Source organism: Crinia signifera, chromosome 1 (genome assembly GCF_055691185.1).
Source record: "Crinia signifera chromosome 1, ASM5569118v1, whole genome shotgun sequence".
Classification (NCBI taxonomy): Eukaryota; Metazoa; Chordata; class Amphibia; order Anura; family Myobatrachidae; genus Crinia; species Crinia signifera.
In genome coordinates this window covers 64,570,366-64,598,010 of record NC_139217.1, presented here as the reverse complement: position 1 = coordinate 64,598,010, position 27,645 = coordinate 64,570,366, and the positions used below count along the sequence as shown (strand labels likewise).

The 27,645-nt window shown below is 46.7% G+C and overlaps 1 protein-coding gene across 1 annotated transcript; it reads left to right on the top strand.

Annotated features, from left to right (window-relative positions):
• On the top strand, nucleotides 1-24,880 carry LOC146010001 (uncharacterized). Its single transcript, XM_083150793.1, has 5 exons — nucleotides 1-63; nucleotides 1,893-1,911; nucleotides 13,083-13,504; nucleotides 14,357-14,501; nucleotides 24,813-24,880. Exons 1-5 carry the CDS (start codon nucleotides 1-3, stop codon nucleotides 24,878-24,880), a joined length of 717 nt encoding a protein of 238 aa, XP_083006919.1.
• The last annotated feature ends 2,765 nt before the right edge of the window (nucleotides 24,881-27,645 follow it).

Here is a 27,645-nt window from a genome sequence, read left to right as displayed (position 1 = left end):
ATGGACATCCCCTCCCCTGAGATTGAAAAAAAGCCTGCAAGCAAGAAGGAGGAAACTGTGCAGGTAATGTTTCACTACACAATGATATACAAACCATGTGACCCATGAACTCATTGTATCACCTTTTTTTTTATCCAAATGAATGCATAGAGAAGGAGCTGACATCTTGTTATATAAAAACAAATCTCATAGTTTAATAATAAATACAGAGGTGATGACAGAGCATTCGTGTTTGTAAGCTCTTGTGACTGAGCTGTTGTGATGGGGCTATTGCAGATTGCACGTAATGGCTGCAGTTGCACCTGCATTGCATAAAACACGGATAAAAATGGCAGAATAGTCTCCCATATGCTTCTATGCACGGCTGTAATTGGGAGTGTGTGTAGGGCTCTGTGTCCTAGGGGGCTGGCTGCTGCAGTGATCTCTGTGACGGACATTGTATGCAGCCGGGCAGCTGGACGCTCTGCCCGGCTGTGAATTCTTTCAGGCGGCAGGCGGCAACTTGTAATGGGCATTATGGTGAAAAATTTTGGCGCGCTTACGGCTCGCAATGTCCATGTTTGTGGTGTCTTTTGTGAATTTTGGCGCAATCCATGTGGCATAATGTGAATTTTGGCTCACTTAGTTTGGCACAATGTGTAAGGGGCAAGTATAATGGGGGTCTACTATTTTGTTGCATAGTGTGTAGATGTGGTATATGGTGTGGTACACAACACTCAAGGCCACACACCCTTTTCCGCCTTCGGCGTGCGCACAACTGCATCCTTCAGTATTGACGCCAAGGTGGGCCTGTGTACTTTCAATGCCAGGGCCTAATTTTTAATCCCATTCCCGCCCTCTCTCTGTCCTCCTTCCCTTCCTCCTCAGCGTGCACACTGGCACCACTAACACCCCCCTCCCCTATTGGTGCCCCCCCCTGTCATTTTCTCCTGGATCCGCCCCTGTCTGTCTCTGTCTACAGTCAAAAGGTCGACATGGAGTTTTTCACTGTTTTTTGAGCCGACAAGTGCAGGAGGTATTTCATGCCCTACCATCCACTAGGGCGTGGTGGGAGAATAAAATAGTGTGCCGAGCGCAGCGAGGCACCATGCCCAAAGCATCAAGTGAAGCGGGGATGCGGTGCACTGGAAACTGGGTCCATGTCGACTGTGTCAACATTTGAGTAAAAAAAAAAACAGTGAAAACCCCCATGTCGACCTTTTGACTGCTTGTGTCGACCTATTGACCTGTCGACCTAAACCCATGTTGACATAATGGTGTCGACCTAATGCTTGTCGACCAACATGCTGTAGACCAAACGATCCCAACCCGGTGAAACATAGGTGTTAGGCTATATACAGGTTGAGAATCCCTTCTCCAAAATGCTCAGGACCAGAAGCATTTTGGATAATGGATTATTCTGTATTTTTTTATATTTTAATATTTCAATGAGGTAATGTTACCTTAATGTACTTGTGTTTTTAATTGTGCGCAGAAGAGGAAAATGCTTAACAAATCTAAATTTACATAAATTACTCTGTTGTAATAAATGCAATTTATTTTTGTGTGTACACTGATAAAAGAAAAAAACATGCTTTTCATTTACCCAGTAATTATAGGATTGATAAACAGACAGGCATTGTAAGTGATTAGTTCATTTCTAACCAAGGTTCCCAAACATTTCAAAATAAGTCTGAGGTATTTGTTGTAGAGCTAATTAGTTTTCTATGTAAAGCGACCAACCAGCGACCACACCAGGGCTGGTCGCGGGAGCGCACTCCTGGCGACCTTCGCCCCATACACATGGGGATATAGTCGCTCAGTGACCACATCCCTGGCGATATAGGCTAGAATCGCCCGTGTGTACGGGGCTTTACATTTTCCAGTGTTTATGTCTTGTTATTTTATTTTAGGTTATGCAAGGATTCTTGTGTATCCCCTATACCAGGCATGTCCAAACTCTGGCCCTCCAGCGGTTGTGAAACTACAGGTCCCATCATGCCTTGCAATTAGGGAACGCTAAAACTATGACAAGGCATGCTTGGATGTGTAGTTTCACAACAGCAGGAGGGCCACAGTTTGGACATGCCTGCTTTATGCCAATAGGAAGATTTACATAGCAGCTTTTTCTTGAAAGCCGTCACTTACAGGCCGGTTTGAGCTTAAGGGGGGCATAGAGTTCAGACCGGGTTTTTTTCGTCTGGGTGAAAAAAATGGACTTTCCTATTCAATTGCAGGCCCAAATTCGCTACTCTGGATGATTGTGGGGGTTTATGCATGCGTGTACATGAATATGAGCATGTGCAAACCCCCAGCGCGACTGTCTTCAGCAAGTTTCACACTCGCATTCGCTCAATGGTGGGCGGCAGGGAACAGATGCTGGGGACCGCCCATCACTTTATGGGTGCGCCCGCCTGCTTGGGGCGGGGGGGGCTGATGTCACATGATGTCATCGCCCGCCCATATTTCGCCCACCTCCGTTCAGGATAAAGGTAAGTATAGACATACTTTTATCCGCGAAGGGAGGAAAAGTCATTCAACGTGAGCGAACATTGAATGATTTTTCCTCCGTGCCGCCGCGTGCAGGCGGATGTGTAAGTGTACACATCCACTCGCTTGGTACTGCGGGAATTTGCTCGGCTGGGGAGTAAATTCGGTAGGGCGGCATTTACCTGGCAAATATACGCTGCCTAGCAAGCAGGTCTGAATCAGGCCCATAGTGCATACACACTGAACAATATCATGAACAATATTGCTCAGACGCAAGACCCAGGAGCATGCTGAGTTTGAAAATCTGACTGCATGTACAGACGACAGGTGGGGGTTTCTTAAAGACCCACAAGAGCGTACATTATGAACGATATATGTATAAACAGTAGACAATTGTATCGTATCGTTAAGTAAAGATAAGTGTGGGTTTTCCTGCATGCCAAAGTGCGTTAGAAACCCCGATAACAGGGGATTTTACCATATTTTCCTTTAGTGCATCCCGCTCTGTAACTGCTAGAATAATTATTTCAAAAAGTTGATTCATTTGATGAATGGACAATGTTTGTTTTGTCAAAGGAATGTTTTCCAGGGAACAGTGTCATAGGGGAGTGATAATTCTGGTTCGTAAATCATTCTTCATCTTGATCACGGGCCTCATCCCAATTCCTCATAGAGTGGCCATTGCTGCCCATGTAGATGGTACACTATGAATCAGGGCCGGACTGGCCATCTGGCCCTTCTGTCAAATGCTAGAAGGGCCGATGGCCTTGTGGGCCGATTTTGTGCAGAAAGTTCTGAGAACTTTCTGCAGTATCGCTGAGCCCACTGCCACGCCACCCCACCCCCCTGTGTCATTTGCATATTGATGCCATGATGCTGCAGCATCATGGCATCAATATGCGGCCATTTCTGAGTGGTGCCGCGCATCCCCCCCCCCGTGTAGCCGGCGCAGATACAGGATGTCCCGGCTGCACACCCACGTCGGGAGGGAGAGGTGAGGTAGAAGGATGTCCGGACTGGCACACACTCACTAGCGTGTTGGTACGGAGGAGGGTGTGAGAGTGCCATCACCCTGATTCATTGTATAGATAGCTTATAGATAGGCTGTAGCGGCGGTAACAAAGTCATGTTGAGGTCATTGCCCCCAAGTACTCGCAGGAAGAGCCCCGAGTGCGTGAGAGCAGGTGCCCGTGCGCAGTACCACATTACCCGCGGGCAGTGGGTGTTCCTGGGGAGCTCCCACAATGGTTACTTGTAGGCGCTAGATGTACAGTGGGCTGTAAAGGCCCCGTACACTGTGGTAGCATAAGAGGGCCACCCCATATGTACTATATGATAGAGCCCTGTGTCAGTCCGGCTGCTGTGTTCTTTGCTCTGGCCTGTGGGCGGTCATATGAGGAATGTACGTCTGAAAGCGTGTATGCATGTTTGTAGTATTGTCTTAGTACTGTGCTTATGTTATGTACTCTGAGTGATTCACCTGGCTGATCTGGAGGTTCCCTGCTGCCCATACAGTCATATATCCCAACAACTAATGCCCACAAGGAATGTGTAATGGGCATAATGATGGTGTGTTTCATATTGCGTAATGGGCATAACGGTGTGTTCCATAATGTGGGCCTGTGTGCTCAAAATGCCAGGGCCGATTTCTGGTCCCAGTCCGGCCCTGCTATGAATGGAACTGGTCTCCTTCTGGGTATCTTTAACAGGCTGCCCTCTCCTTTTTTTGCAATTTATATATATATCCCATTTGTTGGTTTGCCTGGAGTGACAAAAATCCTAGTATTGTCCTTACATAAAGAGTTACAATTTGCCATGGATCAGTTACTTAAAACATTCTGCTTTTCATATATATATATATATATATGGCGTATCTAGAGTTACAAAGGTGTTTCCTCCACTGGCTTAGATATAGCCTTGGGAACTGTTCCTGACTGCATTATCTGACCAACACTGAGAAGGGGTATCATGTTCTGCCCATACAAACCCAATAATAAGCAATGGATGCTATGACTTACAACCATAATGTATATGTAAACCATAAACGCAGTTTTCCCTACAGCCGTGTATTACGACAAACTACACCCAGCAGAAAGAACAATATACTGTACATTGGAAGTGCATTTGTCCACACAACCAAACAAATCATTGGAATGCTTTGCTAGAAATCATTAGTTTTTCACAAATATCATCGAACCACAAATTAAATTTCACATCTATGACAATACAGCTTTACTATAATAAATAGTGACACAAGTCACTGATCCTTCCCACAAATACCAACAACACCACGTTTTTTAATATAATGTTGAGTATTGGACACAAGGCAGAAACTCACCAGTAAAAAACACTGGGGGTTATTCAGATCTAGGCATCAATACAAACTAAATAGTTGGTGACTTATTTACACCGTTACGTCCATTACACATTATGCCATACTCCGTAATGCTCATTTCCAGAGGTTTCCTGCTCAATGTCTGTAGTTATATGCTACTTGTCAGGGGTTTTATTATTGCTGACAAGGGAGATTATATGCTTGTTGCCCAGAGGAAAGTTACATGCTCATTGCTGGGGGGGGGGGAGGGGGTTACATGCTCATTGCTAGGGTGCATAATTACTTTTGTGGTTTTTTTTATATATATTTTATTTACTTTTTTAAATTAGCAAAAAGGAAACATTTGTTCTATTTTCAAAAGGGGGAAACGGCAATATGGCATTTTGGCATTGGTTCATCTGACTCTGCCCATTGGCCCTCATTCTGGTTGACACGGAAAGCTGCCCCCCCCCCCCCCCCCCTGCCTCGGGTAGCTGGTAGCTCCACTGTTAGGCCCCTTTCACACGCTCCAGCTCCCTTCCAGTGGTGACACCCGGTTGCAACCGGGCGGCCAGGCCGTGGCCATCCCATGTGAATGGACACAATCTTGACCATTATTATCTAGTGTGCACAGCGAGGTTTTTGTCCATGCGGGGTTTCGCGGGTTTTGTGTGGCAGCACAGCTGTTCACAGGTAAAAGCGGCACTGCTGGTCATTAGGGGCACTGGGGGGGGGGGTGACGGCCATTAGGGAGGGCCTGGGCATCCCCGGCACCACCCGTGCGCATGCCTAAGTATCTGATCTCTGTTGTATGAATTCGAACAGCTGCCATGCGCGCCTGAATTCAAGCTTAATGGACACGATAAGTGTGATAAAACCGGCAATTCAAAAATCGCCTGCAATCTCCCATCACTTGGGCATGATTAATCATTTGAATTCCGGCCCTGCATGTCTGCTGTACCAACTTCTACATTGTGACAGGTGCTGAGTGCTGCATGCAATGTTACAGCTCAGCACCTGGCTCCTGTCACTGAGGATAAGTGCTATCCCACAATGGGTCACACCTCCATAGAGATGCCATAGTCTGTAGGCACTTGTAGATTGAAGTATCAAACAGTAAATTGGAAGTGGAGAAGTTATCCATAGCAACCAATCAGCTTTGAGGTAGCATTTACCAAGCACAGTCTATAACAAAAAGATAGGTAGAAGCTGATTGGTTGTTTGGGGCAACTGTTCCATTTTCAACTATATCACTGCTTGATATATCAACTGGGAAACTCTGCCAGGACAAGTTTTCACTATACAATTGATACAGTGTGGAAATATATTGTATTAATATGAATATTGATGTGTAAGCTGCCCGGTAGCTCAGATTGTAAATTACACACAATCTCTACTTGCAACCCAACCTGCAGCAAGACAGCAAATAGCTGTAAGCTTGCTGATAGCTGTATAGTCGGAACTATCCACCAATCAGAATGCTGCATGACTGCATTAGGGGAATGCTATGGAATTTTAATATGAATTCCCATGAATGGGTGATTTGGTGCACCAGTGCATTGCCTTCCTCATGGCCTACAATGATAAGACTGTACAGAATATAGAGATGGAGCGCCTCTCAGCCAGCGCCGTGGCTTACCAGATTGCCCCCGCTGGCGAGATGGCGCTCCTTCTGACTGGAACGCGCGAGCGTCTCACGCGCACGCGAGTCTCAGTTTCCGGGCGCCGGGGGACGCAAACCTTGCCCGACTCTGCTACAGGGAGACGGGCAGGGTTAGGGGGAGCAGGGAGATGGGATCGGGTGGCGGGGACCGGCGGCAAAGCGGCGGGGACCTCCATAGTAAGGGGAAACGTGCGCATCTCGTGCATGCACGTCCCCTTCCGGTGGCTGGCGGGGGCTGGTGGCTGGCTATCCGACCGCCAGCCCCTGCAAGAATGAGCAGCGCTACATCTGTACATACAGTACACATTCCTAAAAAGGTATTTTGGAGCAAAACAAAAACTTTAGCATTTCAATGTTCTACTTTTATTGCAATTGTGAAATAAACTGTCATTTACAGCTGAGCCCAGCATTGCTTATACCTTATAGCAGTCAGGGGTGGAGGATCAAACACTCATTGCTTTCGTAGTATATTCCTATCTGCTAGCGAGATGTATCTTCTGTGCCTGAGATAGAATTTTTTTTTTTAAAGACTTGATTCAAAATCCGGAGACATGTGGGTCATACAATCTTGCACAATGATAACTCTGCTTTGTCCTTCCGCACGTCATTATTTCTCATATCTCTATAGATTTCAAGGATGACACACTTTTTATGACACCGAGAATATGCTGCATAAGAGATCGTGCACTGTGAATTTTTCGGTAGACCTATTTGCAGTAAAAGGGATCATTTAGCCGCTCCTATATTATGTATTTTACAGGGAATGTCCCTGCTGACCTTCCAGCTTCGTTTCCCCAAAATCTAGAGCAAAAAAAAAAAAAATGGAAACAATCTAATCATATATATTTGATATTTCTCCTTTTTCAATGTGTAAATTTCCTTTCAGAAACCTGTTCATATTTAGCAATTAGAGTTGAACTAAGCCAAGGCCATAAAACCGCTTATGTTAAAACTGCAATATCTCTTCATTCAAGTTCTGAGCTATTAATACATACCTTTAGGTCTAGAGTCTTGGAGTTTGCAAAATGAGAGTTGCCTGATGATCTATTTCGAAAGTGGTAGCACATCTGCCAGCCAGAAGAGATTTCAAGCAGGACATTTGCAGTAACTGAGGTTGAATTAATTAGATGTGTATTTAAAATCGGTTACATTTTTTCAGTCTAAACATATTCAAATCACAGCACTGAGAGCGTAAAAATTGTGTTCTCAGATGAAATCATACTTGCCAACTCTCCCCTATTGTTAGGGAGACTCCCTGTAATAGTATAAATCTCCCTAACTCCCTGAAGAGTATACAAATCTCCCTGATTGCACTTTGCTCCCATTTTGTAGCTGCTGTATTCTTAGGGGTGGGGGGAGAAACCATCGATATATACATTCATCAGTGTCATTTCCCAGCATTTGTCATAAGGCACAATGATCATAATGGATATACAGTATTTGTTTTCATTACATGGAGCCTCTTGTGAAACACAATATACAAGCAAGCCCTGAAAAATACCAGTGTTTTCTCATCAACAAGTAGATCTTACTAATTACTTTGAGGCTCATCTACGCTTGGATGTAAATCACTATATGACCTGGCTCTCAGATATTGCAGTATTTTTTTTCAGAAAAGTAGGAATTGATGAAATGGATCATCTGAGAGGATTGAGGTGAAACTACATTATACTGAGGGTAAAGGCAAACAATATAGGGCCACATTCTGTAAAGGAAATAAAGCAAGTGATGTTGTATCTAGAACAAACAATGTTGCTATTACATGTTGAGAAAATACATTTATATTGTTTCTTTGCAGGGTAAATACCAGCTGCTTTTGCGTGTAGCCCACAGATGTTAGTTAGACAGCATCATTTTTACACTGAAGTTTAGATTTCAGTTTGAACCCCCCCCCCCTCCCCCCCCCCCAAAAAAAAATCTAAATCTCTCTGCACATCTAAATCTATCTGCCCCACCTGAAGTGCAATACAATTTTGCCCATTTGCATGCTTTTTTTGCTTTGCTTACAAAACTGTATTAGACCCAAAATGTTGTAATCTGTTAAACCAGCACTCCAAGATGGGTTAAAATACTCCTTCTACACAAGTGCCAATTATTGGAGAACCAGCGGTTACTCCATGCTGCTGGCTCTGCAGAGGTGCTGTGATTGGTCTCAAGTTGAGGCATGTGATGGTGTGAAGTGAAGGGTAGTGTATGAGCAGATCGCAGAATCATCATCAAAAACTCCAGTCGTAGGGATTTTGGTGTCCAAATGGCTCTTCTACTGACATTTCCCAAATTATACAGTCCACAAGCAGAATGAAAAAAAAAAGTGCCATTACCCCAGGACAAGGCTTCAGGTGCCCAACAGCTGCAATTTATTTACCCCAGTGGCACCTATTTAAGACTTCTTAAAAGGCAGTTTGCCTGCTCCTGTCTGACACTTCTGCCACCTGATCATTTCTATAGGGCTCCTCCCTAGACTTAGAGCAGGCATTCCCAACCACGGTCCTCAAGGCACACCAACAGTGCAGGTTTTAGTGATATCCAGGCTTCAGCACAGATGGTTTAATCAGAATCCCTCAGATACTAATTAAGTCACCTGTGCTCAAGCCTGGATATCTACAAAACCTGCACTGTTGGTGTGCCTTGAGGACCGTGGTTGGGAAAGCCTGACTTGGACCATTGAATATATCTCAGTTTCCAATGTAGCTATGTCAGTGCAGAGATGGGCCCTGATGGTGCCCATACACCGTGAGATGTGTGCTAGGTGCCCTTACATGGTGAGATGTCTGCTAGGTGCCCTTACATGGTGAGATGTGTGCTAGGTGCCCATATATGTGAGATGTGTGCTAGGTGCCCATATACGGTGAGATGTGTGCTAGGTGCCCATATACGGTGAGATGTGTGCTAGGTGCCCTTACATGGTGAGATGTGTGCTAGGTGCCCTTACATGGTGAGATGTGTGCTAGGTGCCCTTACATGGTGAGATGTGTGCTAGGTGCCCATATATGGTGAGATGTGTGCTAGGTGTCCATATACGTTGAGATTGAAAACTCACCTCTTCAGGCAAGCCTATCACATTTAAGAACCACACGCATAACCCTCTGAGGCACCCAGGGGCGGATTGGGGACCAAAAGTGGCCCTGGAAAATTTCTGGAAGTGGCCTCATGTGGGCAGCACCAAATCAAAATGGGCGGGGCCAGAATAACAGTAGGCGGGGTTACTACATCAGTATACCTGCGAACTTGAAGCTGAAAGATGAGCGTGTTTCTACCTATTCACATGCGTTGCACAGAACCAAACAATACACATATACTTAAACATATGTATATGAAGTTTTCAGCCCATGTATAATTCTGAACAATGGGAGGAAGGAGAGCACCTCTCAGGGAGGGGGAACATGTTCCTGAGCTCACCTCCTAAAGCCTTAAGGGGTGTACACATGGGGCGATTTCAGACCCTTTTCTAAGGTATCTGACTAGATCACCTTCGCTTGCCACAACTTTATTAAAGGTAATAGATGGTGGCGTGGACACAGGAGCATAGAGGCATGGACCCAGGGTGGTGGCGTGGTACACTGAGTGGCTCTGCTTCATCTATATCAAATTCCTTTGCCCCTAAAGGTGGTGAAAACAACCCCACTATATATACAGTATATACTTATTTATTTTAAGTACAGTTGGAGCCGTTTTCATTCAACCCAACTATGCGGCATGTCTGCCCGTCTTGACGAACCATTAGCTGAGACATGCATGCTTGACACTTGCGCACCACATTCGCGGCAATGGGACACGCAAGCATGTAGTAGTAGTGATGCGTAATGCCCATACCAGATGCCGACAGTAGTAGCGCTTCTTATACCTAATGCCCACGCCAGATGCCGACAGTAGTAGCGCTTCTTATACCTAATGCCCACGCCAGATGCAGACAGTAGTAGCGCTTCTTATACCTAATGCCCACACCAGATGCCGACAGTAGTAGCGCTTCTTATACCTAATGCCCACACCAGATGCCGACAGTAGTAGCGCTTCTTATACCTAATGCCCACACCAGATGCCGACAGTAGTAGCGCTTCTTATACCTAATGCCCACACCAGATGCTGACAGTAATAGCGCTTCTTATACCTAATGCCCACACCAGATGCCGACAGTAGTAACACTTCTCACACCTAATGCCCACACCAGATGCCGACAGTAGTAGCGCTGCTTTTTCCTAATGCCCACACCAGCTGCTGACAGTAGTAGTGCTGCCTATACGTAATGCCCACACCAGCTGATAACAGACGTAGTGCTGCCTATATACGTAATGCCCACACCAGCTGATGACAGATGTAGTGCTGCCTATACGTAATGCCCACGCCAGCTGATGACAGACGTAGTGCTGCCTATACGTAATGCCCACACCAGCTGATAACAGACGTAGTGCTGCCTATATACGTAATGCCCACACCAGCTGATGACAGATGTAGTGCTGCCTATACGTAATGCCCACGCCAGCTGATGACAGACGTAGTGCTGCCTATACGTAATGCCCACACCAGCTGATAACAGACGTAGTGCTGCCTATATACGTAATGCCCACACCAGCTGATGACAGACGTAGTGCTGCCTATACGTAATGCCCACACCAGCTGATAACAGACGTAGTGCTGCCTATATACGTAATGCCCACACCAGCTGATGGCAGACGTAGTGCTGCCTATACGTAATGCCCACACCAGCTGATAACAGACGTAGTGCTGCCTATATACGTAATGCCCACACCAGCTGATGACAGATGTAGTGCTGCCTATACGTAATGCCCACGCCAGCTGATGACTGACGTAGTGCTGCCTATATGTAACGCCCACACCAGCTTCCGAAAAGTAGTAGAGCTGCCTATCTATACATAACGCCCATACCAGCTGACGACAGTAGTATCGCTGCCTATATGTAACACCCACACCAGATGCCAACAGTAGTAGCGCTGCCTATACGTAATGCCCACACCAGCTGACGACAGATGTAGCGCTGCCTATATGTAACGCCCACACCAGCTGCCGACAGTAGTATCGCTGCCTAAATGTAACGCCCACATCCGCTGTTGACAGTAGCGCTGCCTATATGTAACGTCCACATCCGCTGCCGACAGTAGCGCTGCCTATATGTAACGTCCACATCAGTTGCCGACAATAGCGCTGCCTATATGTAACGTCCACATTCGCTGCCGACAGTAGCGCTACCTGTATGTAATGCCCACATCAGCTGCCGACAGTACTATGCTGCTTTTACAGATGGAGCCAGTCTCATTGTCCCAGACACTCGCATGTCCATTGCCGGGAATGGGGCGGGCAAGCATCAAAGACACACACATGCCAGGATCCCCAGCGCACCACGGTGATTGGCGCGCCGGGGACAGGTACAATGAGGATGGCTGCTCCATCTGGACATCATTTACTGACAGTACTACTTGTTCTCACACATTTTTTTTTTTTTACCTTCAACTCTGTGGCAGCTCATCCTCTCCTGTCATCAGCCAGGACAGCTATGCTCCCGTGTAGCTCCGCCCCCTATTCAGTGTCTGTAATGCTGGGTACACACCAGGACGACTAGGGCACGATTCTGTCAATTTAGATCCAATTCCGACCGGTTGTATGCAGATTGTATGTACTATCGTGTGTTTTTGACATTTATTTGATCCGATTCCGATCAAATGCGCGTTCACGCCGCTCGTTTGGTCGCATCTTTGGTCCTACGTGCTGCAGGTAGGATCCGTCAATCCCAGGCCGACCGACCGTCAATCGTATGCAGATCGTGAGTGTTTTTTGCCGCCTCCGTCGTCCGTCCGTCGGTGCGTCCGTCGTTTGATCCAGCCTATTTGAGTGGCATTTCCTAAACACTCCCCCGGCGCCATGTTTTTCCACATAGCAAACAGCGCTGGCGCAGCAGTTGGACTCTCCTTCTTGTCTCATCTCCCAGAACAACAACCTGGTATGTTTGCACTCCCAATGCTCTTCTATGCATGCCCACTGTTGCCACCAATGTATATAGTGTGTATAAAGCACTGGTTTGGCAACCGTGCACCCGACCATGTCACTGTTTTTTTTGGGTGGGCCCCATGTCTGTGTGTATACATATAACCAATGTCCACCATTGCAGTATTCCAAGCACTCCTCTCTGCTAGGCCCCATTCACCTGTGTGTGTGTGTGTTTGTGTATATATAGATATATATACATAAACCATTGTCCACCATTGCAGTATTCCAAGCACTCCTCTCTGCTAGGCCCCATTCACCTGTGTGTGTGTGTTTGTGTATATATAGATATATATACATAAACCATTGTCCACCATTGCAGTATTCCATGCACTCCTCTCTGCTAGGCCCCATTCACCTGTGTGTGTGTGTTTGTGTATATATAGATATATATACATAAACCATTGTCCACCATTGCAGTATTCCATGCACTCCTCTCTGCTAGGCCCCATTCACCTGTGTGTGTGAATAGCAATCTGCACAATAAAATGTATAGTGGTTTTCATAAAAGTTTATTAACATTTTAAATACTTAAAACATAAGAACTAGGTAAACTGGTAACTATAACTATAAAAATTTAAATATGAAACAAAACATGGGTATAACTATAACAACTAAAATGGTTTTATCTTTTTACAGTCCCAATGTCCAACGCAAAGGAACAAGAGTTTTTGGAAGGGTTTATTGAAAAATATCGTACACACGAATGCCTGTGGAGAACCAAATCCAAGGAGTATTCAAACAAAATGAAAAGAAACCAAGCCTTGGAGGAGTTGGCACGCTACAGTCTTCCATTTCACCCAGAGGCCAATGTTGAATGGGTGAGGAAACGCATCCAGAATATGCGCACGGTGTTCTTAAAGGAACACAAGAAGATGGAGGCTGCAAAGAAGTCTGGTGCTGGAGTCGACGAGATGTATCAAACATCGCTCTGGTACTATGACCGGTTGACATTCACCCTCAGCCAGGAGTCGATGAGGACAGGAGTAGTCCTTATGGTCGAACAGGAAAACCAAGAAGTCGCGGCGCAGGAGGAGGAGGAGAATTCGCAGTCTGCATCGGTGAGTCTATTTTTTTGGCTATCTAATTGATTCCTCCTGCCAATCCACAGCGCCCTCCCCATTAAAGTAGGCCATGTACTCTTCCCTCACCTGTTTGGCTCGTGCACTCCCTGTGTAGCGTTGTGTTGGGGTTTGCAAGGAGGATATCTGCACTACCTCCTCTGGCAGTTCTTGGTCTTCTTGGAGTGCTGTGCCTGTAGCCCTTTGCTGTGTGGCTTTTCTGCGGAGCAAATTGTGCAGGACACAGCACGCTGTGACAACCCAGTCAATTTTGTCCACCCTCAGGTTAATGGCAGTGTGAAAAATGCGAAACCGGCTTGCCAGGATGCCAAAAGCATTTTCCACAACACGCCGTGCCCTGGATAGCCTGTAGTTAAAGATCCTTTTGTCATGGTTCAGGCCCCTTTGCGCATATGGCTTCATGACATGCTCGTGCAGGCCAAAAGCCTCGTCAGCCACAAAAACAAAGTTAAGCCCCTGTTTAGTTTCCTGGACAGACGGCAAGTGAAGGGTGTTCGCTATGAGCCTTTCGTAGAACTTTGTGTCCTTGAAAGTGCCACCATCCGATGCACGGCCATTCCTTCCTACATCCAGGAAGATAAACTCATAGTTGGCATTCACCACAGCCATTAGTACAATGCTAAAATAGCCCTTGTAATTAAAATAGTAGGAACCACTATTGATAGGCTGGGCTATGCGGACATGTTTGCCATCAATGGCTCCACCGCAATTTGGGAAGTTCCATCGCTGTTCAAACTCCTCTGCGATGACTTTCCATTCATTCACGCTGGTAGGGAACTGAAATTAGAAGTAAATAGAATTGATTAGTAAACATGTTCAATTTTTTTACAGCTTGGTGACTACCCACCTGCAACCCCAGACCTATCTGTCCTATCTGATAATGCATGCACATCTAACGAAGTTCCTACTCCGGCACGCACTCCGCCACCCACCCTGGAACCCACTCCACCACTCCCCCGTGCCAAAAAAATGCGTGGCAAAGGAAAAAAAGGAGAAGCAGCGGCACATGAAGAATTTATGATGCGGGCACATCAAGTCCTGCAAAGAAACCCGGACAAACATGACAACTACTTCACTTATGTGGCAGAGTGTGTTCGCAACATGGCTCCTGACCAGCAACTTACTTTTGAAAAGTTATGCATGGAGTTGGTGTATAATGGCAGTTTAGGGTATCTCAACAGTGGCACTAAAATAGTTGGCATTGGTAGTGCACCAGACACACCACTGTCATTAGAATCACCAGTGCCTACTCCGCCTGCCACCGTAGCAGGCCAGTCGAGCACAATTCCAACACATACCCAGTCAACACCTACACAGCCTTCTCAACCCCCCCAGTACCGTCAATTCTACAGTTCTTTACTGATAGAAGATCCAGAGTGTCCTGTTTTTGAGGATCTGTCTTAAAAAATAGGCTACTTTATCATTTACCATCGACATGGTCTCAGCTGCAGGTATGTGATGGCCACTGCTCACATGGCGTATGGCGCACATCAATGGGGCCGGGACCATTGCATCTGCGCCATGCGCCATGTGGGCCGCAGCCTTTACATATCTGCAGCAGACATCCTCTGCCACACAAGGGCCACAGTGTGTATTTTTGTTTATTTATATGCTGCTACCTGTACCTGCATTACCAGAGGGAGAACAGGATTCTCCTCAATCTGGATAGCAAACTCCATTTATTGCCCTTTTTTCTTTGCCAATAGTATGGGGTACTGTGCGGCAGACATGGTCTCGGCTGCAGGTATGTGATGGCCACTGCTCACATGGCGTATGGCGCACATCAATGGGGCGGGGGCCATTGCATCTGCGCCATGCGCCATGTGGGCCGCAGCCTTTACATATCTGCAGCAGACATCCTCTGCCGCACAGTACCTTATCCCTACTGTTGTAAGGGCATGTTCCAGAAGTTACCAGAGTGTCTTTTGTCTTGGTTTTCTACATATATGCTGCTACCTGTACCTGCATTACCAGAGGGAGAACAGGATTCTCCTCAATCTGGATAGCAAACTCCATTTATTGCCCTTTTTTCTTTGCCAATAGTATGGGGTACTGTGCCGAAGACATGGTCTCAGCTGCAGGTATGTGATGGCCACTGCTCACATGGCGTATGGCGCACATCAATGGGGCGGGGGCCATTGCATCTGCGCCATGCGCCATGTGGGCCGCAGCCTTTACATATCTGCAGCAGACATCCTCTGCCACACAGTACCTTATCCCTACTGTTGTAAGTGCCTGTTCCAGAAGTTACCAGAGTGTGTTTTTTGTTTTTTTATATGCTGCTACCTGTACCTGCATTACCAGAGGGAGAACAGGATTCTCCTCAATCTGGATAGCAAACTCCATTTATTGCCCTTTTGTCTTTACCAATAGTATGGGGTACTGTGCGGCAGACATGGTCTCAGCTGCAGGTATGTGATGGCCACTGCTCACATGGCGTATGGCGCACATCAATGGGGCGGGGGCCATTGCATCTGCGCCATGCGCCATGTGGGCCGCAGCCTTTACTTATCTGCGGCAGACATCCTCTGCCACACAGTAGCCCGTACTTATTGGGAAAGTTTAAACTGGGTCATACATACTTAAATCTTTATATATAGTGTGTGTTTTTGTACAATATCTTTTATATATGGTATTATAATATATTTTTGTTGACACAATCTATTTACTATTTTACATGTTTTAACCATGAAAGGCCTAAAAAACCTGTTTCTGTCCTAGGCCTAAATTATAAATAAAAATATTTTGTTTGCACAATAAAGTGTACAGTGTATATTTCATCCTTACCTTGCAATACTGGTACTGCAGCACCTTCACAATGGCTTTGCAGGTCTCCGGGATGATGAGGCCCAAAGCTTGCGGGGAGATGAGGGATCCAAACTTTAGGTCAGCAAGAGACCGTCCTGTCGCCAGAAACCTCAGGGTGACCACCAGCCGTTCCTCAGCAGGGATAGCCATGCGATACTTGGTATCCTGCTTCTCGATGTGGGGAGTCACCAGACGCAGCAATTCCTGGAATGTGGCATCATCCATCCTCAAGAAGTTACGGAAATCGTCTGGGTTATTCTCCCTGATGTCCCTGAGCAGTGGCATGTGCGAACGAGTCTGACGCTGAAGTAGCCACTGCTTTGTCCAGCATGATCTTTCTCTCCTGCGCTGGGCTCTCTGACGCCTGAGCTTCAAAACTGCATAATAGAGCAGGTACTGTTGCTGGTGACTACCCATCACTGCATTCTCCATAGTGCAGGGTTAAAAGACACTTTGTAATGGCAGGCAAAACAAAGTAATGTGTAAATAGCTATGTCCAGCGTTCAGCAGGTATAAACCAAGCCTCACTAGTAACAAAGCAGAAATACACTGGTTTAAAATGGCTGCTGCTATTCCTATCCCCCTCTGCTAGTCCTCCCCCTCTGCTAGTCCAGCCCCTTCATTCAAATTTCAAAGGCCCATCTGACGACGGTCGCATGTGTTCTTGCAAAAAAAACAAAAACCAGCGATCCGACCGTCTTAACGACCATCGCGGGCGCATCGGGATCGGATCTAGATCGTTCCGCAAAAAAACACAATTTTTGCTAATCGTTTGCTGGGGACTGCCTGGGAGCTCCCGGGAAGTCCAAGGGAAATCGTTCCATGGTCGTCTATCGGTCGTGAACGACGGTGGTCGTCCTGGTGTGTACCCCACATTAGACTGACACTGATGTAGTTAAAGGGGGGGTTGGGACTTGGGAGGGACATGGGAGCTGGGAAAGAGCCTCAGGATGCTGACGCTGCTGCCTGTCTGTAGTGTGACAGGCAGCAGCAGCCACGCACTCAAAGCAGCAGCAGCAACAGGGGGTTGGCGGGGGCTCTCTGCTCCTCCACCTCTGACTCCCCTGGACTCCTTCGATGTTGTGCCCAATCCTCCTGCGGCACCCCCTGCTGTCTTTCCAGCCGCAGCTCCACCACGTGTTGAGCTGCTGCTGGTATTTGCTCGCCTGGCCTCCTCTCACATACATGTTTTCAGCCTCAGGGTCGGCCGGCCTCCCGGGAAACTTCCCGGTGCCTTTAATGGCCAATCCGCCCCTGGAGGCACCTATGTATTATATAGCTTCCCTTCTGGACTTGTAACTTGGTGGGACTGCTATGCTATTACTGGTGCCTGTCCTTGTGTTTCCCCCCTATATCCCTATAGATTGTAAGCTTGCAGCAGGGCCCTCCTACCTCCAAGTCTGTCTGTTGTTACCCAGTTTGTTGTATCACTGTCTACTATTGTAAAGCGCAACGGAATCTGCTGTGCTATATAAGAAACTGTAAATAAATAAATATCAATCTTGCCCAAAGTCATTCACCACACATGGGGGGGGGGGGGGGCATGGTACACTACCTGGGGTTCATATGTAGTTTAAATGGTCATTTGCTCCCCCAAAAAAGTGAAGAGGGGGTCATATTGAGACTAGGGGCCTGATTTTGGGGCAAGGGCTGAATTTCAATCACTACATGTGATCCAGAATTGGCCCGTAGGTCCAAAAGAGAAGGGGTAGTGTCCGACTCTACACTAGTGAAGGTACTTTTCTCTGTTCTCACACCACTTACTTCATGCAGCCATGTCCCAATCTTACTGGGTAAGGAGACCTCTGCTGCTCAGTAATTAGGTAGAAGAGACATACAAGAAGGGAAAACAAATCCGTGTATACAAATAACAACCAGCTCCAGATTGGACGAGTGCCACCGCCATCATATGATCCCTCAGTGCTACATCACTCTTACATAAGTAGGAATTAAAAATGCAACATGGAAAAAATAAAACAGTTTTTTTTTTTGTCTGTACCATGCTTTTACTGGAGTCTGTGATCAGCATAGGTATCCTTTATTTTATATGCCTGCATCTTCATCCTGCTTTCTGTTAAAGCTGCAATACCACATCATGCACTAAGAGTGCTTGGCATAAACCTCAACATCAAATAAAAAAATAAAAAAAAACTATTTAATTTTAAATTTTACATTTTGAAAAATGTTTTTTATTTTTTTTTGCAAAACAATAACAAGTTCATGAACAAACGAGGGATCCGTGTAACTCGTTGTAATAAGATGCAAAAGTAATCTGTCCTGAGGATGTAAAGTTTTAATTAAACATGCCCACATTTTTTTTTTTTAACTTGAGAGTCTTACCGCTTGTTGTCGAACAGAAAATTCTAATTGTTTTATCATGCACTTTGGCACGGCATCTTTTTAGCAAAAAGACTTTTAATAAATAAATAAATATAAACAGCAAGATGGAATGCTAAACATATGCTTGCACACTATTTTGGCTACTGACCAATTAAACAACCACAGCTGCGGACATCTACAACCAGCTTAAAAGAATACAGTATATGCGGTTTCCTTATTTACACTCCAGGGTTTTATCGCCTATCAACAAGACTGTTATTGCAATGAATAATTTAATGAATTCAGTTGACTATACGCTTTAAATGATTAAAGTTGGTGCTGTTGATGTACAAAGTGCAGGCAAGTTCGAAGCTCAAAATTTTGTAATGAGGATAAAAATAAAAATAAAAAGTGGGGGCACTCAATGTAATTTTATCTTAACACTTGGCTGACAAGACCAGAGGATCTGTTTTTTGTTGTTTTTTTTAAATAGAGGAAAGGTCAATCAAATAACATGTTGCAGAATGCTATTTCTCCAGACTGTCCCTAGGTGGAGATCTTGAGTTAGTTTATCATTCTCCATAAAGAAGGCTTAAATGTTTTTTTTATTCTATTCTATCTGAATGAACCAAAATGTTTACAGTATTTAGCCTCTTGTTTAAATTATTGTTAATGTAGTATCCATTTTCTATGAAGTAGACACATGAGAGTGATTTTACCTCTCCATATTTGCTAAAGGACATTCACTGAATATGTACTGGCCGTTAGCAGTGATGTTTTGAGAGATAGATAGATAGATAGATAGATAGATAGATAGATAGATAGATAGATAGATAGATCTAAAAAACCTGACCCATACAAGACCCCGGAACACCGGACCGGACATCAAACTCTGCATTCCAGAGCTTGTAGTATCCGGGGGTGTCCCATCCAGGGGGTTGTTTTGGCTGGGGGGAACCTGTGACATACCACCCCGCGTTGTCTTGACCATTCTGGTTTTTGATACATGCCCGGACCATACAGGGAGGCTTTATTTTCCCCCTCATCCTCTCCCTGTTGACAGCTGTGACAGGCAGAAGACAGGACACCCCCCGACCGGACGCTAAAAGCTCTGGAATGCAGAGTTTGATGTCTGGTCAGCCATTCTGGGGTTTTATCCGGGTCCGGTTTTTACCCATACCATAACATATAGGGGATGTTAGATCCAGCTATTTAATGTATGTTAAAAAAAATCAACTTACGTAGTTAGGTGATTCCTTGGGGTTTAAAAGCTGTTGCTGTTTACAGAACACACCTTTGAAAGCTGTATGCAATTACAGGTGATGCTCAACCCAGACATAAGTGACAGCAATATCCATATTTAAATTCTGAATAGTAATTAGTGCAGGACTGCCCAGAAGGGAATGACTGGCTTAAGTTTGTCAGCTTAACATATACTAGTAGAAACAGTTCCTTGTTCAAATACAGAGTACAACTTGGGGAACTAATGGTGTAGTTGGTGAAAGCAGAGTATTTCTGTTTATAAACCATAACATTATTGTACGTTTTGCAGCACCTTACAAAGGGCGGGATGCTGTAACATCCACCCCCCGACTCTGCCGCACATCGCCGGCTACCGCACACCTAATTATCATATATGCTGTAACATATGCGATAATTATGGCAAGGGACAACTCTTGCGTTAAGAGCTGTCCTTTGCGATCTTGCCGGCGATGTGCTGCGGGTCCCCCCTTCCTCCCTTATCCAGGGCTGCTGCTGCCGGGTGGCCTCTCCTTCTCCTCCTCCCTGCACCCGGAAGAGGATACAGTGCAGGGAGGAGGTCACAGGTCGGCCGTCGGGAACACGGCTGTCTGTGTTTTGGCAGTCAGGATCCCGATGTCGGGTGAATGCCTGTCGGATCCCAACTGTCAGGACCCCGCCTGGCACCCGTAGTAAACAATTGAAATCACTTACAGTACAGAACATTGCAAAACATGGTAGTACAGCTATATACACATTGGCCATTATTCTGGTTTAATCGCAAAGGGAAATGCCTTCTCAAATGCACATAACCATGTGCACTGCAGGTGGGGCAGAATTACATAACATGGGCAAAGTTAGATTTGGGTGGGGTTTTACTTCAAAGTGAGATCTATATTGCAGTGTAAAAATAAAGCAGTCAGTATTTTCTCTGCACAGAAACAAAATAACTCACCCAAATCTAACTCTATCTGCTCGTTACATCTGCCCCACCTGCAGTGGACATGGTTTTGTTCCTTTGTGAATGAACCAGAATAAGGGCGATTGTTTCATATGTTGTCTCAGCAGTAGCGGCACTAGGGGGGGTTAAGGATAGTAGTGTGCACAGGGTGTGCCAGGTGTGCCCAGGCACAGCCTAATGTCTGGCACCCCCATTACCAGTGCTAGCACTCTCCCTGATGGTGGCCTGTTGCTGCCGGTGATGTGCCTGTCATAGTGTCTGACAGGCAGCAGCGAAAGAGGGAACAGAGCCACAAGTGGCAGAGGGGGTGGAGCTACCTGCACAGAACGAGACCAGCAAAAGCAGCGGTGGGGAGTATTACCCAGGGCATTATGTATACGGCACTACAGGGGGCATTACATATATGGCACTACATGGAGGCAGTACGTATATGCACTATGGAGAAGCATTACGTAAATGGCCCTAAGGGGGCAGTATGTAAATGCCACTATTGGGAGCATTATGTAAAAGTCACATTATGGGGAGCAATATGTATATGGCACTTAGCGTGGGACTACAGTGGCATTATGTGTATTGCACTACGGTGGGCATTATGTATAATTTACTATGGGGGGGCATTATGTACTGTATATGGTACTATGGGGGCATTATGTATATGGCACTCTGGGGACATTGCATAAATGGCACTATGGGGGGCATTATATATATTGCACTATGGAAGCATTATGTGTATTGCACTACGGAGGCATTATGTATATTGCATTATGGTGGGCATTATGTATAATTTACTATGAGGGACATTATGGATATGGTACTACGGGGGCATTATGTATATGGCACTACAGGAGGCATTGCGTAAATGGTACTACTGGAAGGCATTATATGTAAGCATCACTGAAATGCCATGAGGGGGCAGATAGACACAAAAGTTATTGTTACACCATATAATATATACTAAAACTAGACAGTCACATATACATATATATATTTATTTCTCTTTGTGTGGGCGGAATGTACGAAGCACGGTACACCAGCCACCCATTGCTCTGATACTAAATGCGTATGTACAGTACTAACATACGATTAGTAACATAAAGGGCAGATATCCCTATAAGTGCTGCCATCTGCAATGTTTTTGGCCATGTACTTCCCTTAATAGACACATCCAGGGGTGGACTGGGACCAGAAATCGGCCCTGGCATTTTGAGCACACAGGCCCACCTGCAGCAGTGGGGACCCGCGCAGCGACAAGGGGGCGTGGCCTCATGGCATCACAAAAAGGAGGCATTACACATTATGGACCACATCGTTATGTCCGTTACACATTATGGAACACACCATTATGCCCATAAAACATTATGGAATACACGGTTATGCCCATTACACATTGCCGCACACTGTATTGCCCATTACATATTATGACACACACTGTTATGCCCATTACAGAATATGACACATATGTACATTACACATTGCTGCAGTATGTGGGGGGAGGGGGGGGGGTATGTCCAGTAAGCAATTTCTACTGTGTCTCTTTGATCTTTTTAGTGTGTCCTCTGGCAGCGTCCCAACAAGCGGCACACTATTGGGGTCAATGGTGCTGTTGGTGGCGATGGGTGTGATACCCTGGGTTTGCAGTATGGCCCGTTGGTGGTGTGGTGGTGAATCCCCTGATGTGGTATGGGGGGTGGGAGGGTATTACTTTAATGTCCTGGCCGTTCGTCCTGCGGTGTGAGGAGGGAGCTGGCCAGCTGTAGTGTGTTGGGTGTCTGCACGCTCTGCTCCCGGTCTCCCTGCTTTCGCAGGTGTCTCGGACCAGGGAGCCACTGATCTTCTTTACAGTCACAGGTCGTGCTGGCTCCTTCATGCCAGAACGGTGCTTCTGGGTGCCTGGGACAGATTATGACTTCCGCACCAGGTGTAGTCTGGTGTCAATGGCAGAGGGCGGCGCATAATGACTGACGGTGGCGGCCAGGAGTCAGCGGGCTCAGGAATGGCCGCATCATGACATCATGACACTGCAGCGTCATGGAGTCAATATGCAAATGATGTGGGGGGTTGGCGCACTGATAGTAGTGGGGGGTTGGCGCCAGGTGTAGTCTGGCATCAATGGCAGAGGGCGGATAATAATGACTGATAGATGTGGGGGGTTGGCACCAGGTGTAGTCTGGCGTCAATGGCAGAGGGCGACGCATAATGACTGACGGTGGCGGCCAGGAGGCAGCGGGCTCAGGAATGGCCGCATCATGACATCATGACACTGCAGCGTCATGGTGTCAATATGCAAATGATGTGGGGGGTTGGCGCACTGATAGTAGTGGGGGGTTGGCGCCAGGTGTAGTCTGGCATCAATGGCAGAGGGCGGATAATAATGACTGATAGATGTGGGGGGTTGGCACCAGGTGTAGTCTGGCGTCAATGGCAGAGGGCGACGCATAATGACTGATGGTGGCGGCCAGGAGGCACCGGGCTCAGGAATGGCCGCATCAGGACATCGTGACACTGCAGCGTCATGGTGTCAATATGCAAATGATGTGGGGGGTTGGCGCACTGATGGAGAGTCGAAATAGAATGATGGTGATAAAATGTTGGTCCGATAGTAAACAATTGTCACTGGAGACTAGCTGGGAAGCTAGTATGAAACTCAGGAGGTCATTTGGAACTGATGGAGAGTTGAAGTAGAATAATAGTGATATATGATATGATGTTGGACTGATGGTGACCTATTGTCCCTGGAGACTAGCTGGGAAACTAGTAGGAAACTCAGGAGGTCAGCTGGGATCGATGAGGGATCAATGTGCTGAGTAGCACCGATGGTGATGGGATCGATGGTGTAGAGCAATCGATGGTGGAACACCAATGGAGCTTAGCACACAGATATAGATAGTCTCTAAGTCGCACTCTTACCACCCAAACTAATTAGTGGTCAGGGTACAGTCCTTGGTACTTGTTTCCTAGCACGGCCACAACGATTTAGATCGTTGTGGTCGTAAGATAAAAAATCGGATCGATCGCATCGCATGCGATTTGGTCGCATGCGATGCGACCGATCCGACCGACCGATTTTTCACCCGATTTTTTTTTTTTTTTCACCTGATTATTTTCAATTGCCCCCCCAAATGTTACTAAGTGGGCTAGACCCCACGATAGACGTCAACCCGAAGCGTGGCGAGCGCAGCGAGCCCGCGAGGGGCGGCGGTGCGCGTCCTCCGACCTTTTCATTCCCCTACTATCCACTAGGGCGTGGAGTGAGAATAGAATAGTGTGGCGAGCGCAGCGAGCCACCGAGCCCGAAGCGTGGCGAGCGCAGCGAGCCCCGCGAGGGGACGCGTATAACTTCACAGGTATACGCGTCCCCTCGCGGGGCTCGCTGCGCTCGCCACGCTTCGGGCTCGGTGGCTCGCTGCGCTCGCCACACTATTCTATTCTCACTCCACGCCCTAGTGGATAGTAGGGGAATGAAAAGGTCGGAGGACGCGCACCGCCGCCCCTCGCGGGCTCGCTGCGCTCGCCACGCTTCGGGTTGACGTCTATCGTGGGGTCATGGCGGGCACATAAAAAATGTGAAATGGGTCATATTGGCCCATTTCACCTTTTTTATCATTTTTCCCTATGTGAGATGGACTTAATCAAGTCCATCTCATCTTGTGCCATTATAATGGCACAAGACCGACAAGATCCTCCCGATTTCAATGTTAAAAGATTTTTTAACATTGAAGTCTATGGAAAAATCGGGTCAATCGGTCGGTCGCATCGCGGCCGATTTTAATTGGTCGCGACCGACCGATTGACCCGATTTCTGTCAATCAAAGGGAAAAAATTGTAAAAAATCGGCCACATCGTGAGGATCGTGTCCCTTAATTAAGAGCCACGATCACTCACGATTGTGGCCGTTCTAGGAAACAAGTACCCAGTCCTTTTCCAGTTCTTTTTTCTTTCTTTCTTTTCCTTCACAAAAAGTTTATGACGTGGAGAAAGAAAAAGACAATCATGTGACCAATTTCACAGAAGATGTCTATTATATCTGAATGGGGTCCACCCTTCCTCCGCTATGGGTAGTGGAAAGTTCTTTATTTATTAGGGCACCACAGTGATAATGAGAAAATTTTTCTCTTACACGAAGCTTACATTCATACATGTTATACCAGACATTTAAAAGGTATCTTTTAACCCAAACTACACACCACTCGGGCAATCCAAAGATGTTGCTCACACGTCTGCTTACACAATCCAAATGTGTATTCTCATATCTCGGTCTCTATCATAGGAGCTCTTATTCTTGGTCCAAAAAATGCCCCAAAGTAGGTCATAATTTTATGATCAATTTATTAGTTAAAAAATGTAAATTGGAAATTAATTAACTAGATGGAATAAAGAGAAAGGAACCAAGGGTTATAAGTGAACCCGGACACGCTCACCCTTACTAGTTCCAATCATATAGTGTATACCTGTAAGAAGCACCAACGCGTTTCAACGTTTTCAAGGTGTGCCGATGGAGCTTGACTAGCTGCACGCTGGAATGACACCGGTCCTTGGAAGGAGCAGAGTCCACTGGAGCAGGAAACCTGAAAGGAGCTAGAGACAGAGGGCAGCATTTATCAATCAAAATTTGCGGCTAAATCCCCCAAAACACCCATTTTCGGGGTTAGCCACAAATATTAAGTGTCCCCCGAATGTATCAGGAGGGGCCGCAGCAGAAATCTCCAATCCCTGCTGTGATCTCTCCTGCACCACCGCCGGCCGCCTCTCCCATAGGTTTCTATGGGGGATGCGAAGTTGCCTGATGTATCAACATCGGGCAGTAGCGCATCACATCCCTAGGCTACCGCCATTCTGAGATGGCGGAAACCCATTGTAGCCTATGGACTACACACCGCACTGCTGTCAGGGTGGGGGCAGTGCAGTTAGCGGGGTCGTCGGGAGTCAGCGCTAACTGCGCATGCACAGACCCCCCTGGCACCCGGCTCAGCATATTGCAGGGACAGGCTCCTGCGGATACATCCCACCATTAGGATCGCATTTTACAATGCAATCCTGGGCGGTAATATTCTGCCCCGATCGCATTGTAAATACGATAATTGATAAATCGGCCCCAGAGGGAGAGCACAATGCAGATAACAGGAGTGCTTGGAATCAGCTGGAGCTGAACTGGTTAATACCAGCAGGAGGCATTAGCCAGAGTCTTGAGAGCAAATGCACAAATAGCAGCTAGGCTGTAGACATCATTGAACTGACAACTTCTCTGGTCTCAGCCCAGTATACTTATAGCAGACAGTGTGCGGTGATTGGTTAGGCAATTAACAGGCCAGGAGGATGCTCAGGATTGGATGTGAGCAAATAGGTGACTGGAATGGACACGGCTGCTCCCATGTCCAAGAAAGGAGGGAAACAGGGTTTGTACAGCACATGGTTGTGACCTATGACAATGGCGGCGGCATGGAAGCCACAGGAGACTGGAGCTGACAGGCAGGGATTGCTGCAGCATCAGGTGACCTCTGGAGAGAAACTTTAGAGGTAAAGCTGGCCATACATCAGAAAGATCGATCTTAAGATCGATTGCGCTCATGATTGTGTACAATTTCCCTTGAAATCCCCGGCAGTCCTTGGTGGTTTTTGGACACACAATCTACACACAATCCATCTTACAATCAGTCATACAATCCATCTGCTGTATGATTGTGTATACAAGATGTGCACACAATCTGCATACAATCCATCATACAATCAGTCATACAATCCATCTGATGATTGATTGTATGATTTGTGTACACGAGATGTGCACACAATCTGCATACAATCCATCTTACAATCAATTGGGTACAATATCTTTCTGATGTATGGCCACCTTAAGAATATATGTCTTATTACGTATACGTGACATTGTGTACCTGCAACCATCCCGTTATGATGACACTGCCTTAAAAAACCAGCTTATGTTTGAGATGGACCAATTTCCCTGGTCTGTGGAATAGTATAAAAGAGGGTCTCGACAAAAAACCCTGTATTTTGTAGAAGAGAGGGTATGAATAAGGTATAAGAAATGTTACCAGCAACATATTGACTCCATTCAACAAATAATGCCCAGGACTAGCAGACCCTTACAAGTCAGACATAGCGAGAACATCTGTAATATACGGAATTAGATTAGGGGATCACGTGAGCCGGGCATGGGTGGGACCGTTGCCAGTGACAGCCAAGGATCCAGCAAGCAACATGCATGGTGTGTATTATTGGGAAAAGCAAGTCTGCTTAAACAGAGGCAGCAGCCGTCCAACCCCCTAGCAGTATGTCCGCTGAGCCGGCCAGTGGCAGAATCAGCAATGTCCCTTCGCTAGCAGCAGGAATCCGCTTAGGCGGTGTTAGACAGCTGCCGGCGCTGCAGAGCTTGCGGCCTTCAGGGGGCTGTTACGGGTGGGGGGGAGCCCGGTGAACCCTTCGCACTGAGCTAGCCCCGGCACTAGCATAACAATCTCAGGCTTGATGTCTCCCCTTTCAGGGGGTGGGGGCGGCTGGGAGTGTGTGAGAGCCGAGTGCTGCTGAGGGGAGCGGGATGGACGGACGGACTGCTGCAGCTGAATCTCAGTCAGCACTGCGGATGACCCGCTCTTTAGGTATGCAAGGGGCGGGGACCGGCGAAGTGCATATTGAATGCATTCATATTATTGAGTGGGGACCGGCGCAGCGTACAAGTACAGCAAGGTACTTTGCGCTGGGGCACTTTTCCTCACAGGGGCTGAACTCCGGCTGGACTCCCAGGAGGCAATGGAGCCAGTGCCCCCTTTAAGGCTGGCGC

Coding starts and splice junctions, on each gene's coding strand:
- LOC146010001 (XM_083150793.1), top strand. CDS start 1: ATGGACATCCCCTCCCCTGAGATTGAAAAAAAGCCTGCAAGCAAGAAG. Junction 13,505..14,356: donor AGAATTCGCAGTCTGCATCG/GTGAGTCTATTT, acceptor ATTTTTTTACAG/CTTGGTGACTACCCACCTGC. Junction 14,502..24,812: donor CCGTGCCAAAAAAATGCGTG/GCAAAGGAAAAA, acceptor CTTCACAAAAAG/TTTATGACGTGGAGAAAGAA.